We start from the raw sequence: 20055 nt of genomic DNA on the forward strand, positions 1-20055 counted from the left end.
GCCATTCGGTATTTCTCAGTTGATAAATTTTTGTTTAGCTCTGTACCCCATTGATAACCAGGTTCTTAAGTGACTAGTAATCATTTCTCTGCCTCTAGACTGTGGAGGCAATATATATGGAGGCCAGAAATAAACAAGAGTTTGTGAGCTTTTGTAACATTTCAAAATGACCCCAGACAACTGTGTATGTGTATATGTGTTCCTGAATCCAGGCATGTGTGTGTGTATGTGTGTGTGTGTGCCTTTGTGGATATACATGTGCCACGGAACACATGTAGAGATCAGAGGACAACCCATGGTAATGAGTTTTCACCTATGATGTGGGTTTAGGGGAAAAACCCAGGTTATCAGTCTCACTGGCAGGCATGCCTGCCCTCTGTCCCTTTCATCTGTCCCTGTATTATTAATTTGACTTTTAGGTATACTTGGCTTTAGTAGTGAGTAGACTTTATATTAGTTAGGAATAGCATTAATTTAGATTTTAGTACTTTTAAATATTTCTTTGCTGAATGCAACATAAAGAATTGTTGTTGAATGAATTCTGTTTGCTTTTGGTAGGTAAGAGATTTCAGCAAGGATTCCTGGGTAAGAAAAAGTGAAGACAGTCCCTGGCAGCAGAGTAGCTGGGTGCCCTGGGAAATTACTGCAATTTGTTACTCATTTCTGAGACTTAAGTTTGACTCTAAAGCTGGAGGATGCCAGCCCAGGACATTGTAGGCAACATTGTTGCCAGGTAACCTGACCCTCAGGAACCCTTTGAAGCTACAGATGAGAGGCATGGAGGATGAGGAAGAAAATTCCAGGGATAGGTCCATCAGGAGGGGGTGAGACACTGCAGTGCTGTGTGTACAGAGATGTCCTTGACTTCGTAATATGGGGCTCTGACTTGTGAGGCCTTAGGTCAGAGGCACACAGGGTTCTTTTGTAAACCCATTGGCTTTAACCCCACTGGGAATGGGAAGCAAGGGTTAGCTGAACGAGGAGTGGGGCATGTTCCACCTGCATTTTACAAAGTTCGCTCTGGCAGCAAAGGAAATGGAGGTGTAAGTGTCGATACACAAGGCAAGGTATCCTGACAGCAGCCCTGATCAAATAAGCACAGCATAGACAAAGGGATGGGAAAGCATTTTGTTTAATAAGGGTCCTATTTGAAGACATTATCACTTTTCAGCAACTTGATATAATAATATTCACCTTACCTACTTACCTGTAGGATGTTTTCCTAGGATGCCTGAGTAAAGTAGAGGATAAAGAAATCCCTTGGAGCAGTGAGGCTGGGTACCCGGGAACGCTCTCTAATTTGCTGTCACTCATTTCTGAGAGGGCTGAAGTTTGACTTTGAGAGTGAAAGACACTGGCTTTACAATGTTATAATGGAGGTGTGTTGACACCATGGTTCGTACCTCAAAATCCCAAAGGACAGAGAAGTCCATGGCTCGCTCTTCCTCAGCTCGAGGCACCGTCTTTCTGGGTATACTTCCATAGGGCATGCCCATCAGCACCTCCCATGGGGACAGATGACAGAGAAAATGTGAACAGTAACTCTAAGTATATTTAACAAATCCCATGTCCTTCTGTGAGGTGAGCCTCACTCATACCCTTATGAGAAATATCAGAATTGGATCACATTTACATACTGACTTAGGATGGATTGGCTTTTCAAGAAGAATTTTTTATTTGTGTGTCCATGTGCGTGTGTGCATGTATGAATACGTGTGTGTATGTGTGTCTGTCTGTGTCTGTCTGTTTGTCTGTCTGGGTCTATATGTCAGTGTGAGTATATGGAGGCACCTAAGGAGACCAGAGAATTATGTCAGATCCCCAGGACCTGTAGCTCCAGGTGGTTGTGAGCCACTGCCTGACAGAACACTGGTCTTCTTGAAGAGATGCTCTAACAGTTGAGCCATCCCTCCAGACCAAAGACTGGCTTTTTAAAAATATGAATTATTGGGCTGGTGAGATGGCTCAGTGGGTAAGAGCACCTGACTGCTTTTCCGAAGATCCGAAGTTCAAATCCCAGCAACCACATGGTGGCTCACAACCACCTGAAATGAGATCTGACTCCCTCTTCTGGAGTATCTGAAGACAGTTACAGTGTACTTACCTGTAATAAATAAATACATCTTTAAAAAATATGAATTATTATTTTTTGACCATTGAACTTTACATTGCTTCTAATGGAAATCTCCTAGACTATTAATTTTTACTAGTTATTTTATAGATTTATTGTTCTTGTGTCAACATTTTTGGGTGTATTATAAATCAGATAGTAAGAGTGTAGGGATTTGTTGGCAATGTTTATCTATTTAATGACTGTAACCATCTTCACATAGTCTTTTATATAAAGTTGAACACATATTTGGTAGAACACATGGATTTGGGGGTTTCTGCGGTAATATTATTTGTAGACAAATTGTGTTTTTTAGTACAAAATATACAAACTATTCATTTCTTTTTACCCATTGGATAAAGTAGAAATTTCAAAAAAAAAAAAAAAAGTGGACAAATGCTGAAGACAAAGACGCACTGTCCTCAGCTTTTCTAGCGTCAGTCTTGGGATTTCACTACACTCCCTCTGCTTTCGGGTTTGTCTCTCTCTCCCCACACCCCTCACCCCTCACCAGCCCTCTGTGGGTGTGGTCCTGGCTGGCTTAGAACTTGCAATGTTCCTCCTGCCTTTGCCTCTCCAGTGCTGATGTCACTGTCACCCAAGCTCTTGTGGTTCCTTTTCTTTTTTTTTTTTTAGATTTTAATTTTTACTGTTATTGGGAAATATTTTACACCTAAAGTAGCATATACAATACCTAAGTGTGGTCAGTCATAATAATGAAACTTAACTACTTTTGGCCCAACTATCATCTAGCTTTTACAGTCTCCACAAAATTGGGTCTGGGGAGTTGGCGTCCGACTGTGTGAGCACGAGGACCTGAGTCACAGTCCCCAGAACCCATGCAAAAAGTTGAGTACAGCCACAGTGCAGGTAACCTCGGTGTGTGTGTGTGTGTGTGTGTGTGTGTGCGCGTGCGTGCGCGCGCACACGTGCGCATGTGAGTGAAGGGTAGGGAGCAAGTAGGAGGATCACTAGGCTTGCTGGCTATTGACCTAACTCCAGGTTCACCAAGAGAACCTGTCTGTGTTTGCATGTTTGCTCATTTAGTCAGAGTCTCTCTCCATAGCCATGACTGGTCTGCATCTCTCTCTATAGCCATGACTGGTCTGCAGCTTGAAACATAGACCAGGCTGGCTTTGAACACATAGAGACCTGCCTGCCTCTGTCTCCCAAGAGCTAGGATCAAAGGCATGCACCACTGTGTCTAGTTGTTAGAGTCTGTCTTAAGGGGATACATTGCAAAGTTATATAGATATGGAAATCTTGTATCTCCTCTGGCCCCTGCACATGTGCACAAGCACACATACGTGTGCACACATGTGCTCATAAAACACACCATACCCCTGACACACTAAAAACGAAAGCAACATGACTCAGTAAATCTCCAGAATTGTACCTCAACAGAGAGCTTGTCTCCTAACCATTTACCTGCCTTTTCTTACAATTTAGTTACCTTTTGCTTAGTTTTGCCGGCTTCTCTTTTTCCCCAGGGTAAAAGAAAAAAATAACTGAAATATTAATTTTTCACTCATTTTAAGTATAAATGAAAGGCAGAAAATGTGTTATCAATTTCTTAATCCAGAACCCTAAGTGTTTTGGTTCCATGTTTTGAACTACCAGGCAACTGACATGAATATTGAATTTAAACAGACCTGCATGCTTATAATAAAGGCATTGAGCAGAATGAGGCAGGGGGATTATGAATTTGAGAGTAGTCTGTACTACATAACAATATATTTTCTAAAAACAGGTTTTTGTTTTTAAAGAATGACAGATTATAGCGAAAAGAGAGAGAGAGAGGAAAGTATCTGGAAAGTATATCTGAAGATGCTGTCTGTAGTAAAGCCCTATCAACACTATCTGAAGACAGGGAATTCTGTTCTTACCTCTGGGATGATGACTAGACCAAATATTAAGCCAAAAAGGACGAGGTTAACTCCATACATCCATCGGAGAAAGATGAAGTAAGATGCCACAGAAGAACCGAAGTGACCTGAGAGGGAAGAGATGGCTCAGTGAATCATGTCAGCAAAGAAGAAACCAGCGCTGCCCACATGACTGTGACTTTCATGTCAGCCTGTCAGGTAAACCCCCAGGACTCTGCTTTCTTATGGCAGAGAGATAGCCTGAAACTCTGTGGGGTGACTGAGCCACCTGAGCTCTCACCAGAAAGTGAGAAATCTGGATTTGAATCTGCTTCCTGTTTATCCAATGCCCACCTTTCCTGATGCAACAGAATCTATGAAGTGATCTAACCAGAAGGCCGAGCACTCTGATTTCAAGCCTTGGGAGATTTCTTTGAGGAAACCAGTTAAAAACAGAGACAACAAAATATACTGACTTTCAATGTCCTTGATCTTCATTTCCCAGGGAATACATTGAGTCTTGAAATTATCAAAGTCCCTCTTAAACTTGACCCATTTCTGAAATGAAACAAATAAAACCAAGTCACCAATATGTTGACTTTAAACACCAAGGGGCACAGCTGGGGCACGGGGGATGCTGAGGGAAGTAGGGCAGTGCTCGTGTGTGTGTGTGTGTGTGTGTGTGTGTGTGTGTGTGTGTGTGTCTCGTGTACATGTTGAAGTATGGGGCAGAGAAGGGAATGGGCACCGCACCGACACTGAGGACAGGAAGCCTGGCTCCAGCAGGGGGGGATGCTGAGAGAGGTAGGGCAGTGGCAGGTGGGGTGTATGGAGACAGGAAACATTTGCAGAAGTCAGGGCTATGGCATATTGTTGCCTATAGTACGGAAGACAATCCAAATTTGGACATTTTGATATGAATTTTAAAGTTCTGTGTATATTTTCTGGTTTGTCTGATACAACTTTTTTCATGTTAAAACAAAAATCAAGGAAAAAAAAACTTCACAAGGCACTCATATTTGGCAGCAAGTCAAGAGCCTCAGCTTGCTGAAAGTGTTGCTAAGCTACACCGAGAGACAAAGAGTGGAGGGAGAATTCTTCCTGATCCCCTTTTTCATTTATTCTGTTTTGATGTGCTTCTAAACATAGCAGCACACCAGGCCAACGCAGTTCCACACATAGGAGGTTTATTGGGAGAGAGGAGCAAGGTGGCAGCGGAAAGAGAAGGGAGGAAGAGAGAGGAAGAGAGATAAGGGAGGGGGCTTTCTTTATATATGGGTGATGATGTAACACAGGTAAAGGTGAGAGGTGAGCCAAGTGGATTCTGGGAATATGGTGGCTGTTGCCTTGGCAACAGGTCTATGGGTCTCACCTATGTGATGTCATGGGTTTCAGAGGTCCTGATACCAACACTGTTTTCCCCCTTTTTCTTAGAGAGATTTCATAGGGAACTTTTTACAACTTAGAAATAACCGCTAAGACCACTTTTCAAAGTGTCCCGTTTATTTCTTGCAACTTCAACTAGCAGGCTGAAAGTCAGAACTGGGCAGTTCCTGCTGAGATAGAATAAAGGCTACATTAACCTAATCCCACACTGTTAGGCTGCAGGTGTTAATCGCCTAAGCCAGAGGCTTTTAACCCTCAGAATGAGCAAGAAAGTTTTTAAGGACATTTTATAAGTTATCATCAGCATTCAGTATAGTTAGAGAGCTAGAATGTCTGGAGACCATCAGTCTTTAAAGACACACCAGAGTCCAACTCTGTGTCTTGTTTCAACCTGCTCCAGGTCACGAGGCTCTGGGCATGTTTGCTTTGGTTTTTGATTTGTTTGCTTGCTTATTTTTTTATTTATTTGTTTGTTTTGAGACAAAGTGTAGCTTTGGCTGGTCTGGAACACCTCTGTAGACCAGGCTGGTCTTGAACTTATAGAGAGCCTCTTGCCTTGGTCTTCTGAGTGCTAGGGTTAAAGGCATATGCCACTACTGCCTGGCTACCTATATTATTAAATGTTGCAGTGTACCAAATCAATATAAAAAACAGTGACATATCATATATCAAAATGTATTCTCAGTGAAAGAAGTTAGGAAAAATACCTGATTCAAAGTAACTCTGAAAATATTAAGCATTTAGAAATATAGCTAATCAAAGAAGAGAAAGACCTCTATAATGAACATAGAAAGGACCCAGGTACAAACCTAGCATAGCTGCAGTCATGTAATCTATGACAAAGATGCCAAAGATATAGAAAGACAGCCTTGGTGCTGAGAAAAGTCGAGATCCATACAGAGAGGAATGAAACTGTATCTCCTCTCTCACAACAGTCAATGCCAGATGGATCAAAGACCTCAATGTAGGGCCCAAGATGCTGAAACTGCGGTGAGAAGTAGGGACAGTATTTCAAGGCATAAAGAGATTCTACTACTCCTGCTACTGAAAAAACAATGCCAACAACAGAGAGATCAGCCCTCGTGAGATTAAAAATGTTCACAGCAGATGAAACAAGTCATCAAGGGAAGAGACACCATAGCATTGAGATCATCTTTGCCAATCATACATCTGACAGAAATGAATCACTGGGATAGAGAAAGAACGAAAAGCAGGGCAATGAGAAGTCACACAGCTCAATAGAAAAATGGACTTCTGGGTGTGGCAGCGCATGCCTTCAATCCCAGTACCTGGAAGGCAGAGACAGAAGATCTTTTGAGTTTGAGGCCTCCCAGTTCTATGTATCAAGTTCTAGGAGGACTACGTAGAGAGACTTTGTTTCAATCAATCAATCAATCAATCAATCAATCAATCAATGACTAATGAAATGAACAAAGAACTTTAAAAAGATGAAACACAAGTGACCAATAAAATGTCCAACCGAGTTCACTATCCGTCAGAGAATTGTAAATTCTCTATATTGTGATTTCATGTCACCTCAGTCAGAACGGCAGTCATTAAGAAAACAAGTGACAATGGATGCTGCTGAGGCTGAGTAAGGGGAAGCTGTGTGTAGGTCTTGACTGTGAGGTAATCTGGGAGCTATGGAAACCCATAGAAAGGGTTCCCACGAAATTAATCTACTGTATCACTCCTGGGTATCTACTCAACAGACTTTAAGTGAATGCATCATAGAGGTCCTTGGACATTAATGTTTATTGTAGCTCTGTTCACAACAGTAAAGTCAAGCCAAGTGTCCAAGAACAGAGGGACGAATAAAGAAGATGGGGTTGCTGGCTCAACTGGCGGTTATCATGTAGAAGAATGAGAATTGATCCATTCTTATCTCCTTGTACAAAGCTTGAGTCTAAGTGGATCAAGGAACTCCACATAAAACCAGAGACACTGATACTTATAGAGGAGAAAGTGGGGAAAAGTCTCGAAGATCCATATCTTGGGCATAGGGGGAAAATAACTGAACAGAACAGCAAAGGCTTGTGCTGTAAGATCGAGAATCGACAAATGGGACCTCATAAAATTGCCAAGCTTCTGTAAGGCAAAAGACACTGTCAATAGGACAAAACAGCCACCAACAGATTGGGAAAGGATTTTTACCAATCCTAAATCCAATAGGGGACTAATATCCAATATATACAAAGAACTCAAGAAGCTGGACTCCAGAAAAATCAAATAACCCTATTAAAAATGGGGTACAGAGCTAAACAAAGAATTCTCAACTGAGGAAAACTGGATAGCTGAGAAGCACCTGAAAAAATGTTCACTATCCCTAATCATCATGGAAATGCAAATCAAAACAACCCTGAGATTCTACCTCACACCAGTCAGAATGGCTAAGATCAAAAATTCAGGTGACAGCAGATGCTGGCAAGGATGTGGAGAAAGAGGAACACCCCTCCATTGCTGGTGGGATTGCAAGCTGGTATAACCCACTCTGGAAATCAGTCTGGCAGTTTCTCAGAAAATTGGACATTACCTGAGGATACAGCAATACCTCTCCTGGGTATATACCCAGAATTGTATACCAGAACTTGTAATAAGGACACATACTCCACTATGTTCATAGCAGCCTTATTTATAATAGCCAGAAGCTGGAAAGAACCTAGATGTTCCTCAACAGAGGAATGGATACAGAAAATGTGGTCCATTTACACAATGGAGTACTACTCAGCTATTAAAAAAATGAATTTATGAAATTCTTAGGCAAATGGATGGATCTGGAGGATATCATCCTGAGTGAGGTAACCCAATCACAAAAGAACTCACATGATATGCACTCACTGATAAGTGGATATTAGCCCAGAAACTTAGAATATCCAATATACAATTTACAAAACACATGAAACTCAAGAAGAAGGAAGATCAAAGTGTGGATACTTTGTTCCTCCTTAGAATGAGGAACAAAATACCCACGGAAGGAGTTACAGAGACAAAGTTCAGAGTTGAGATGGAAAAAAGGACCATCCAGAGACTGCCCCATTCGGGGATCCATTCCATAAACAGCCACTAAACCCAGACACTATTGCATATGGCAGAAAGATTTTGCTGATAGGACCCTGATATAGTTGTCTCTTGTGAGGCTATGCCAGAGCCTGGCAAATACAGAAGTGGATGCTCACAGTCATCTATTGGATGGAACACAGGGCCCTCAATGGAGGAGCTAGAGAAAGTACCCAAGGAGCTGAAGGGGTCTGCAACCCTTTAGGAGGAACAACAATATGAACTAACCAGTACCCCCCAGAGCTCGTGTCTCTAGCTGTAGATGTAGCAGAAGATGGCCTAGTCAGCCATCATTGGGAGGAGAGGCCCTTGGTCTTGCGAAGATTATATGCCCCAGTACAGGGGAATGCCAGGGCCAGGAGGTGGGAGTGTGTGGGTTGGGGAGCAGGGTGGGGGAAGGTATAGGGGACTTTCGGGATAGCATTTGAAATGTAAATGAAGAAAATATCTAATAAAAAAAGAAGATGTGGACAATGTGCACAATGGAAGTGTTTACCAGCACAATGAACAAGAGTTTGGTAATAATTGTACTGTTAGACCAGTTTCAAAAAGACAGATATGGCACTTCTCTGTGTGTGGTTGCTTGATTGTTATATAGATATGTACAATCACATATATATATGTATATATATGTATATATATATCACTGGTGTGTATATGTATGTGTGTTTATACATACACATATACAAATGCATATGCACACAGACACATACAGAGACACACACACATATGAGACACGAAAGTAGAAGTGAACTTATTTAGAGAAACAAAGAGGATTAACCGGACAGGGTAGAGTTGAGAAAGGGGCAGGGAAGGAGACATGTGCTCAGTTTACAATATATATTTGAATAAAATGTCCTTATGTAACAATTAAACATGCATTGAACATATACAATACAAATTTTAAAAATAAAACAAAAACCTCTAAAACAAAAAAAGCAAAGATGAAACCACAGGGGCCAGCAATGTGGCTCAGTCTGTAAAGTATTGCCTAGTATTGTTGTTTGAGTGTGACTGTTCCCCACAGGTTTGCCTGTTTGAACATACAGTCCTCAGGTAGTGTGAAGGGAGGTTGTAGAACTTTTAGTGGGTGAAGTGTCTCTGGAGAAGGTCACTGGGGTTAGGCCCTGAGGCTTCATAGCTAAGCCTTCCTCTTGCTTATTCTGATTCCTGATCAAGGGTGTGAGTGGACTGGCTGTTTCAAACTCCCATCGCTGGGTTTCCCTGCCACGCTGAACTGTGTTGAGTTACTGTGAACTGAAGCAAACTGTCTGGCTTATGATGCTTTTGCGAGAGCATTTCACCACAGCAACAGGAAAATAAACTGAAACATGTAGTTTCATGTCTGTAATCTCAACATTCTGGAAGCGGAGGCAGGAAGAACAGAGTTCAAGACCAGCCTGGGCTACATGAAACACTGGCTCAAGCCAAACAACCAACTGACCAACTGGCCAACCAACCAACCAGCCAGCCAGCCAACCAACCAACCAAAAAACAAACAAAAAGTGAAACCAAAATCCATCACAGAGAATTGTGAGCTCAGAAGTGGTGAGAAGCAGATCCCAAGATCTTTAATTTTTTTTCTTAAAATTAATTTTTATTTTATGCATTATGTGTTTTGTTTGCATGTATGTAAGTGCAACACGTGTATGCCATGTCTACAGAGGCCAGAAGAGGGCCTCACATCCCCATAGAGTTGTGAGTCACCTGATGTGGGACCTGGGAACTGAAGCTAGTTCTTCCTTAACAGCAGTAAGTGCTCTTAGCGACTGAACCATCTCTCCAGCTCACACTGGGATTCTTTTTGTAAAATGTTATTTGTGAAGGAAATGGCATTTTCCCTTATAGAGCTAGTAGAAGATAGATGGGAAGAAATGAGACAGACTTTCAGACACGATTTCCCAGATAGGACTAGTCACTACATGAACAAGAAGACAGAGATGGTTGCAAAGATGGGTCTGTAAGCAATACCCTGCTTGGTAAGATCGCAGTGTCTGGAGGGATGTAGGGACACCCCATGACAGATACAGGCTGCTGCAGCCCTCCTGCTGCTTCATCCACCTCCCCAAGTTGTGATTCTGTACTCAACCCTAAGCTTATTTGCCGTCCTTGTAGGTCTGCCCACACAGTTTCAGTTGACAATGTTTACAATAGGTCTCTATGTCTGCTTATAATCACTTTAATGAGAATAATTCTATTGTCTTGCACAAAGTTTATAAACGTCAGCCTGAAGTAAACTTTCTCACAGTCAAAAACTATCCTGTATTTATAGTTGAATACGATTTTTGTTTTATTGGAAATAAATAGTATTATTGTATTCCCATTTTGACTATGAAAACGTCCTTTTATTATTGAGACAACCATCATTCACTATAGGTTATCATTAACTTCATAAATACATTTGCTTTTACGGCATTTTTTTTGTGGTCTTTCAAAGAGCTTTTTAAAGATAGATCTGAATTTTAAATCTTCTTTGCATTCATTTATTCATCTGTCTGTGAGAGTTCTGGGAGTGAGAGGGGGAGTGCACCACAGTGTACCTATGAAGATCAGAGGAATTGAACAGAAATGCCTTCCCCTTCACAGCTGGCTAGTTTTATGTCAACTTGACACAAACGGAAGTCATCTGAGAGGAGGGAATATTAGAACTAGGATAATGCCTCAATAAGATCAGGCTATAGGCAAGCCTGTAGGGCCTTTTCTTAGTTAGGGATTCACGTGGGAGAGCCCAGCCAATTGGAGGCAGTGCCACCCCGGGCTGCTGGTCCCGGGAACTGTAAGAAAGAAGGCTGAGTAAGCCACTAAGAACAAGCCTCATACTCTTCCATGGCCCCTGCATCAGCTCCTGTCCTCATATGCCAGCCCAGTCTGAGTTCCTGCCTTAGCGTCCCTCAGTGGGCTGTGACTTAATATTTGTAAGCCAAGCAAACCCTTGCATGGTGTCTCATCACAGCCGTGGTAATCCTAACTAAGACAGAAATTGGTAGTAGGATCATGGAGTGTTACTGTGGCAGGTCTGACTATGTCATTTTGGGGAGGATTGTGGAAGGACTTTGGAATTTTGGTATAGAAAGGCCATTGAGTGTTGAAAGCTTGGTGAGGTGTGGAATCTGGGAAGTGTGTTGAAAGAGGCCTGGTTTGTGAAGCTTCAGGGGGAAGTTTTGAGAGTCACTTAAAGCCTCATCATCAGAGGTGGATGGAGCGAGGGTACTGGGTTGAGGAGGGGTTGAGGAGGAGTATGGGCATGGCCATCAGGTGTGGGGGTGGGGTGGAGAAGGGAGAGGGCTGGCAGTGAGAATAGAAATCAATGGGGGCATCTTTGGACTAGCTGGAGACCTGGGATGGGGGGCTATTGAGAGTCTATGGAGGTGACTTGATTCTTACCAGCAGGGGATATGGAGACTGAAGTGGCTACCTCCTGTAGCCAGGCAGGACTTCCAGTGGAAGGAGTCAACCCACAACCCACCCACAAAACCTTCAACCCAAAATTTGTCTTGCCTACAAGATGTACAGGGATAAAGGTGGACCAGGGACTGAGGGAACTGCTGACCAATGACTGGCCCAACATGAGGTACATACCACGGGAGAAAGCCAACTCCTGACATTCATTATTAATGATACTCTGCATGCTTGCAGACAGGAGCCTAATATCACTGCCCTCTGAGAGGAGACATCCAGCCATGGATGAAAAAAGCAGAGACCCACAGTCAAACATCAGGTGGCGCTCGGGGAGTCTTGTGGAAGAGTCGGGGATAGAATTGAGGGAGCCAGAGGGGTCAAGGACACCACAAGAAAACCTAGGCCCATGGGGGCTCACATAGACTGAACCACTAACCAAAGAGCATGCAGGGGTTGGACCTACCCCCCCCCCCAACATTTGTAGCAGATGTGCAGCTTGGTCTTCATGTGGGTCGCCTAACAATAGTGGGGACTGTTTCTGAATCTGTTGCCTGCCATTGGATCCCCTTCCCCTACTTGGGGCACCTGCTTGGGCCTCAGTGGGAGAGGAGGTAATTAGTCCTTCAGTAATCAGATGTCCTAGAGTGGAGGGTGGAATTCAAGGGTGCTTCCCCTTTTCTGAGGAAAGGGGAAGGGGTAATGGGGGAGGCATTTGTAAGGACTTGCGACTGGGAGGAGAGGAGGGAAGGGCTGCAATTAGGATATAATATGAATAAAAATTATGAAAAGAAAAAAATAAAGACTCATTTGGGGCCATTGCATATTTTGAATGAAGAATTTGTGGTTCTGGTTGGCTGGGGCTGAAGAATCAGCTGTGATTAACAAAAGACCAGCACCACTGAAATAAAACCTTTGCTTTACTCAGACAATTGATCATAGTTAGCTGGAGCTGAGGGATTAGTGGTCATTAAGAGACCAGCATCATTGAAGGAAAAGCTGGAGAGCGACTCCTCAGAGTTAGCACACAGAAGCTGTGTTTCAGAGTCGGCCATGGTTGTACCTGTGCTGGTACCCGAACTTTGGTAGTATAAAAGTCTGCCAGCTAGTGTTGGTTTTGAGGCCATGAAGGGTGATAGAGAGCTGCTGAGGTTTGGCATTGTGTGACAGCTAGAGTCCCTGAAGAGAGCCCAGGAAAGGCTGTTGGTAAAAGAGAGCTGTGAGCCGGGCGTGGTGGTGCACGCCTTTAATCCCAGCACTCGGGAGGCAGAGGCAGGCAGATTTCTGAGTTCAAGGCCAGCCTGGTCTACAAAGTGAGTTCTAGGACAGCCGGGGCTATACAGAGAAACCCTGTCTGGAAAAACAAACAAACAAACAAACAAACAACAACAAAACAAAAACAAAAGAGAGCTGTGGCTGGGCTGCAGTAGTGGAGCTGACTGGGTTTAAGAGACAAGCTATGTGGGCTGCAGAGGGAGGAGCCTGAGCTGGGACCCGAACCCCCTGGAGGATCCAAGAGAACCTTGTGTGGATCCCAGACCTTGGGCAAGGGGTTATTTACACACTTGGAGCGTGGTTTTGCTTTGTTCAGATTGTGACTGCGCCTGTCCTGGTTCTCCTCTCTTGAAGTAACAAAGTATTTAACTTTTTGATTTTACAGGAGTCCACAGTTGACAGACTTTGAACTTTTAAAGAGATTTTAGATTTTAAAAGAGATTGGATTTTTAAAGAGACTGAAATCTAAAGTGTTTGAATTTGTAAAGACTATGTATGGGACTGTTCTAGTTTGGGAAATGTTTTATAAGATGATGTAGATATTAATTTGTAATCTTGGGGATGAATGAGAAAAGATGTGCTACTTAACAGAGATGTGTTGTATGTCAAGCTGACAAGGGATCAGCTGTGTTGGCTAGTGCTATGTTAACTTGGCACAACCTAAAATCATGTGAGAGGAGGAACCTCACTTGAAAAAATGCCTCCATAGGATAGCAATCCTAACTAAGACACCTACATAATCAAATGGAAAAGAAGATAGAGTCAGTAAGTGAATACAAAGATTAGTGGGAGAATGCTTGCCACAAGTTATGTCTGACACACTGGGTTCCATCTCCTGCAAAACACACATACACACACACACACACACACACACACACACAGAGGAGAACTAGATATAAAACTGATACATAAATCTACACTTTTCCACAAACCTTTTTTTTTTTTTTTTTTTTTTTTCTGAGACAGGGTTTCTCCGTGTAGCCCTTGGAACTCACTCTGTAGACCAGGCTGGCCTTAAACTCAGAAATCTGTCTGCCTCTGCCTCCCAAGTTCTGGGATTAAAGGTGTGCGCCACCACTGCCCAGCTCCACAAACCTTAATAACTAGCTATTATATAAATAAAAATTATACCATTCACAAAAGTGAGATATAAGCAATGTAGAAACAAACTTAGAACACGGAAAAATCTATGTGACAAATTTTACTCAAAGATATAAAATAAAGCTGGAGAGACAGTATTCTAGATACAAAGAGTAAATTCACACCCACATGTATAACTTAAAGAATTGAACTTTCATGTTCAGTTGAGAGGAAAATGGTGGTTATTCCAGGCTGGGGAGGGCGGGGTTTACTAAGGATCAAGAGATGCTGAGAGGCTGATCCATGGATACTGAGTTAGACAGAAGCAAGGTGTCTGGAGAGCTGGTTGCACAACCAACAGTTATAAACACCAGCTTTCTGTGTGTATTGCAAAAGGCTACAAGAAAAGACTAGAAAGTTTTCACCATAAAGAAATGTGTTAGATGTGCTAAATTTATTGAATCTGGTTTAAATGGCATACAATGTATGCATGCATGAAGGCACACTGTTAATATTTAATTATTTAACAGACATACAAAAGCATTAACACTTTTTAATGCTTTTATGTATCAGTTAAAATGGTTATGATTTTAATCAAAATTTTAATGACCCATTTTGGAATTTGTCAAAGTGATTTTAAGAATGAAGGTGGATTATTTATAATAGCCAGAAGCTGGAAAGAACCCAGATGCCCCTCAACAGAGGAATGGATACAAAAAATGTGGTAAATTTACACAATGGAGTACTACTCAGCTATTAAAAAGAATGAATTTATGAAATTCCTAGGCAAATGGTTGGACCTGGAGGGCATCATCCTGAGTGAGGTAACAAAATCACAAAAGAACTCAAATGATATTTACTCACTGATAAGTGGATATTAGCCCAGAAACTTAGTATACCCGAGATATAAGAGACAGTTTGTAAAACACATGAAACTGAAGAAGAACGAAGACCAAAGTGTGGACACTTTGCCCCTTCTTAGAATTGGAAACAATCACCCATGGAAGGAGTTACAGAGACAAAGTTTGGAGCTGAGACAAAAGGATGGACCATCTAGAATCTGCCATATCCAGGGATCCATCCCATAATCAGCCTCCAAACGCTGACACCATTGCATACACTAGCAAGCTTTTGCTGAAAGGACCCTGATATAGCTGTCTCTTGTGAGACTATGCCGGGGCCTAGCAAACAGAGAAGTGGATGCTCACAGTCAGCTATTGGATGGATCACAGGGTCCCCAATGGAGGAGCTAGAGAAAGTATCCAAGGAGCTAAAGAGATCTGCAACCCTGTAGGTGCAACAACATTATGAACTAACCAGTACCCCGGAGCTCTTGACTCTAGCTGCATATGTATCAAAAGATGGCCTAGTCGGCCATCACTGGAAAGAGAGGCCCATTGGACATGCAAACTTTATATGCCCCAGAACAGGGGAACTCCAGGGCCAAAAAGTGGGAATGGGTGGGTAGGGGAGTGGGGGGGAGGGTATGGGGGACTTTTGGGATAGCATTGGAAATGTAATTGAGGAAAATACGTAATAAAAAATATTTAAAAAAAAAAGAATGAAGGTTGAATCATAAGCAAGAAAAGAGGTTTTTTGGGTTTTTTTTGGTTTGTTTTTTGTTTTTTTTTTAAATCCACAAAGGGGGAAAGCCAGAGCTGTCATGATGTCAAATGGTTATTCATAATAAAAACCCCAAGACAGGCTCCACATAGGAACTAAATGAATGAGGACTCACAGCTTTTAAATCAGAGGCAATTGACTCCAAAAAAGAAGGGTTACTAAGACCCACACAAAACACCAGCCACTTGAAGCAGGTTCCAAAACAGCTCGGTAAAGCAGAGCTGCCCACCCTTTATGGGGACTTTTGTTTTCACTAAGCCTGATAACTCAAAGCCTGGCTGTGTTTTTACCACATCAAGATGCCTTGATTTGAGTGCTGGAAAACAATAAATACTAGTGATGTTTATATCATTCATTGAGTTTATTTACTGGTGAGAAAAAAAATCTCATACACATTGAAGCTCCACAGATAAGTATGGAGTACTGGCCAGTGGTAGCTGGTTTCCATTCCTGGAGGACTCTGAGTGGCCTACCGGACCTCACATTCAGACTCCTAAGGGTACCCTGGCACTAACTGTCAAGTTGCCAGGGATTCGTGGTGGTTCCCATGTCCTTGTGTGTCCAACTCTCCCACAGTTTGTTGTCTGAAGACCACACACACCTACCTTAGCCATCATCATCCTGTAGGCGTAGAGGTGTTTGCCCTTGCCTTTCCCCAAGGCTCCTTCATACTTCTCCACAAAGGCTTGGGCTTCCCTGGTCAAGGTGGGGGGAAGCAGAGGGTAAGGAGACACAAGAGTTAAACCAGAAATCTAAATGGTGAGCTCAAAAGCCTTACATGTTCAGACCCTTAGTTGGAATACCGGTTTTACGAAACAGGGCATTTTGTCAACTGAACTTTCCCTACCACCACCACTAGCAGGCATACAGTAGAGGCCAATAGGTGGGATTTTGTCATTTCTCTCCAAGACTTTGCCCCTTGGTGTTCCATGTGTGAACAGTCTATTACATGTCAGGCATAGCGAAGGCTAACAACATTACAACAGGGAGCTTCAGTCAGGCAGTGGTGGTGCACGTCTTTAATCCTAGCATTCGCATTCGGGAGGCAGAGGCAGGCAGAACTCTGTGAGTTTGAGGCTAACCTGGTCCACAGAGTGAGTTCTAGGACAGCCAGGATTATACAGAGAAACCTTGTCTCAAACAAACAAACAAACAAACAAACAAATAAGCAAACAAACCAAACCAACCAACCAACCAAACCAAACAACCAACCAAACAGGACATGGTGGCACAAGCAAGCATTTAATCCCAGCACTCAGGAGATAGAGACATACTTGTCTTTTTGAGGTCCAGGACAGGGCTATATAGAAAAAGATCCTGTCTCAATGAAACCAAAAATGATAGATAGATAGATAGATAGATAGATAGATAGATAGATTAAAGGGTAGAGGTCAGAGAGACTAAAAGCAGAAAAACTCTTTGTTCTTATTTTTTAAATTGTGGATATGTATGTGTACATGGACATATATGTGTCACTGGGTATCACACACTGGAGGTCAGAGGATAACTTTTGGGGAGTCAGTTCCCTCCATCTGCTATGGGTCCTGGGGATCTAATCCAGGCTGTCAGGCTGCTGTGGCAAGCACTATTACTAGCTGAGACATCCTACTGCTCCATAGAATTTTAGCTGTGGTGGGAACACTGTGATTTGAATCTGAAAGGACCCCTACAAGTTCACCTTTTGAGTGCTGTTCCCTGGCTGGTGGAACTGTTACAGGAAATTGTAGAGTTTTTAAGAGAAGGAGCCTGGTTGGTTGAAGCAGGTCAGTCTGTCAATGAGGTAGCCTTTGCCTGTTCTGTCTAGTCCCTGGTTCCAGGTTGCTGTCTCTGTTTCCCACTTGGATTTGCTCTGGCTGCTGCCCTCAGCAACTTTGTTTTTTTGCTCAGATACATTGACGCCTCTGGAACTGTGAGCCTGAATCCCCTTCTTCCCTTGAGTAGTTGCTTCTGTAAGGGACCCCACACTGGCTGAGAATTAACCCTGGGGCCTTCTTTATAGCAGGCATGGACTCTCATGCAACACTCTCAGACGCAGTTTGGGCCATTGTCTTTTGATGAAGCAAGAACCACCTGACTAAGGTTGAAATAACATCCTTAACTCATGGGCACCAGACCTTCATGCGCTAATACCACTTGCTACCTTGTATCATTGTTAATGACGTCCATATACTTCTCTGACTCAGCTTTATTCCCCAACCTCATCTTTCAGGATTCAGCATAGTATCTTGAGCTTGAACACACAAGATATATAAGCTTTAATAACAACAACAACTACTGTTTATGAATTATGTCTAGGGCACTTGATATTATTTTGAATTTGTGGAACAATCCCACGAGGCATGTATTGTCCTCATTTTACAAATGAGGAGCCTGAAGCTGAAAGGCTAGGAGAAGGGGCCAGTTTGAGTGATTAAGGAGCCTCTTAGATGGGGCAGGAGCCAAAGCTCAGGTTTGTTCTGCTTTGCTGCCATTGTTGTTTGTACTCTGTCATCCTTCTGAGACAGTCTCTAGCTACCATGCTTGCATGGGCCAGCTAGCCTCATGAGTGTGTCAAGGTTGAGGCCCATAGCAGTGCTTCTAAAAGAAGATACAGACCATAGGAATGCTAGCTGCCATTGGAGACTGTAGTGTTTGATGAGAACAGCTCCCATAAGCTTGTATGTTTGAATACCTGATCCCCAGCTAATGGAACTATTTGGGAAGGGTTAGAAGGTGTGGCCTTGTTGGAGGAGGTGTGTTCACTGGGTAGAAGGGAAGCAGGCTTTGAGGTTTCAAAAGAATCACCCCATTCCCACGGTGGTCTCTGCCTCTTGCTTGTGGTTCAAGATGTGAGCTCTTAGCTGCTGGGCTGGACGCCAGCTGCTGGCTTCCTTAGTTCTGCTATCATGAACTCTAACCCTCTGAAACCATGTTATAAGTTGCCTTGGCTGTGCATGATGTCTTATCACAGCAGTAGAAGAGTAAGTAGGACAGAGACTTCCCTGCTAGAGTCATGCAGCAGGCAAGGGGTGCAGTCTGCAGTGTCTGGTAATTCCAGAGAAGTAAGCAACAGTATAGGCTCCAGAGCCAGGGTGTCTTTGTCCAAATCCAGACTCGATCACTTAACTTGCTGTGAAGCACTAGGCAAATTACTTGGTGATTCTGTGACTCATTTTCCTTGTCAGTACAATGGTAAATATAATAGAAATATAATAGTACCTGTGTCCCAGGGCTGTTTTGAGGAAATGGGATCGTTATGCCTACTAAAAGAAAAGGATCTGACACCTAAGGAATGTTCAGCAAATAGTAATTAGGAACAGTTTCACAAACAAGAACATACAGTCTGAATGCAGAAAGGGATGACAGGGACTTCCCTGCAGAGGGGACACTTGGGCAAGTCTCCCTGTGTGAATACATTTCAGTGAGGTGAGATTCATCACACTTCAGTGTTCCCTCAGTGCTAGAAAACTACCCAAGGCCTTTATTTCAGGACTGCCTGGGCCTGCCTGTCAGCCTTGGCAGCTGTGTCCACATGCTTAGCAGAGCTCCCAGAGGCATCTCCAGATGACTGCAGAGGTGGCTGTTCAGAACAAATACCCAGTGTCTCCATGTGCTAGCTGAAGAGACAGATGGAGCTCAATATGGGTCTTGAAGTTGCTAAGAGAAAACAAACCCACACTTTAGGTTTCTGTACTGTGTGATCCCTCGTTTCTTGGACTGAAGACGGCAGGGAGCAGGAGTTGGTGACTAGAGGAGACCAAGGTAACTGCAAAGCACCCCTTCAGGGGTTCCAGCAGTTTCCTCATCGGAGCTGAATAAGCTCAGGCAGAACCCACTTTATGGATGGACAGAGTCAGTCAGAAATGAGCGCTAAGGTCATCATACACAGCAGCTCCCCATCATCCTGCCCACCAAGGCCAGCTCCTGAGTAAAGTTGTTCCTTCCACTGAAGGAAGGCCAAGGAGGGGCCTCCCTGTGGGAGGATGAATCAAAATGCTTGAAGATCTGACTGATGGACAGGGAGCGGGAACAAGTCTTCTCTAGTGTGGAAAGAAAGGTAGCCACTTGGATAGTTTTTCAGGATCCTCTGTGAGAATATTGAAATGTACCCCACCTGACGGAATCTTATACATCCAGAGGGACTTGGTCAAGTGTCCCCTGTGCAGGGAAGTCCCTGTCACCCCTTTCTGCATTCAGGCTGTTTGCTCTTGCTTGTGGAACTGTGCCTAATCTTGAGTTTGAGACAATTGAGTGCAAGATCTCCGGTGTTACTAATTACTGGCA

The 20055-nt window shown here is 43.1% G+C and overlaps 1 protein-coding gene across 1 annotated transcript in view; it reads right to left on the reverse strand.

Annotated features, from left to right (window-relative positions):
- The window catches only part of Tmc2 (transmembrane channel like 2), a 66828-nt gene that overhangs the window by 34095 nt on the left and 12678 nt on the right, over positions 1 to 20055 (reverse strand). The window contains exons 4-7 of the mRNA XM_021155673.2: positions 16398 to 16488; positions 4452 to 4533; positions 3997 to 4103; positions 1404 to 1502 (exon numbers count right to left, since the gene is read on the reverse strand). Of these exons, the coding sequence (XP_021011332.2) occupies positions 1404 to 1502; positions 3997 to 4103; positions 4452 to 4533; positions 16398 to 16488 (379 nt within the window). The remainder of the gene's footprint in view (positions 1 to 1403; positions 1503 to 3996; positions 4104 to 4451; positions 4534 to 16397; positions 16489 to 20055) is intronic.

Source organism: Mus caroli, unplaced genomic scaffold (assembly GCF_978045245.1).
Source record: "Mus caroli unplaced genomic scaffold, Mus_caroli_1 scaffold_2, whole genome shotgun sequence".
Taxonomy (NCBI): Eukaryota; Metazoa; Chordata; class Mammalia; order Rodentia; family Muridae; genus Mus; species Mus caroli.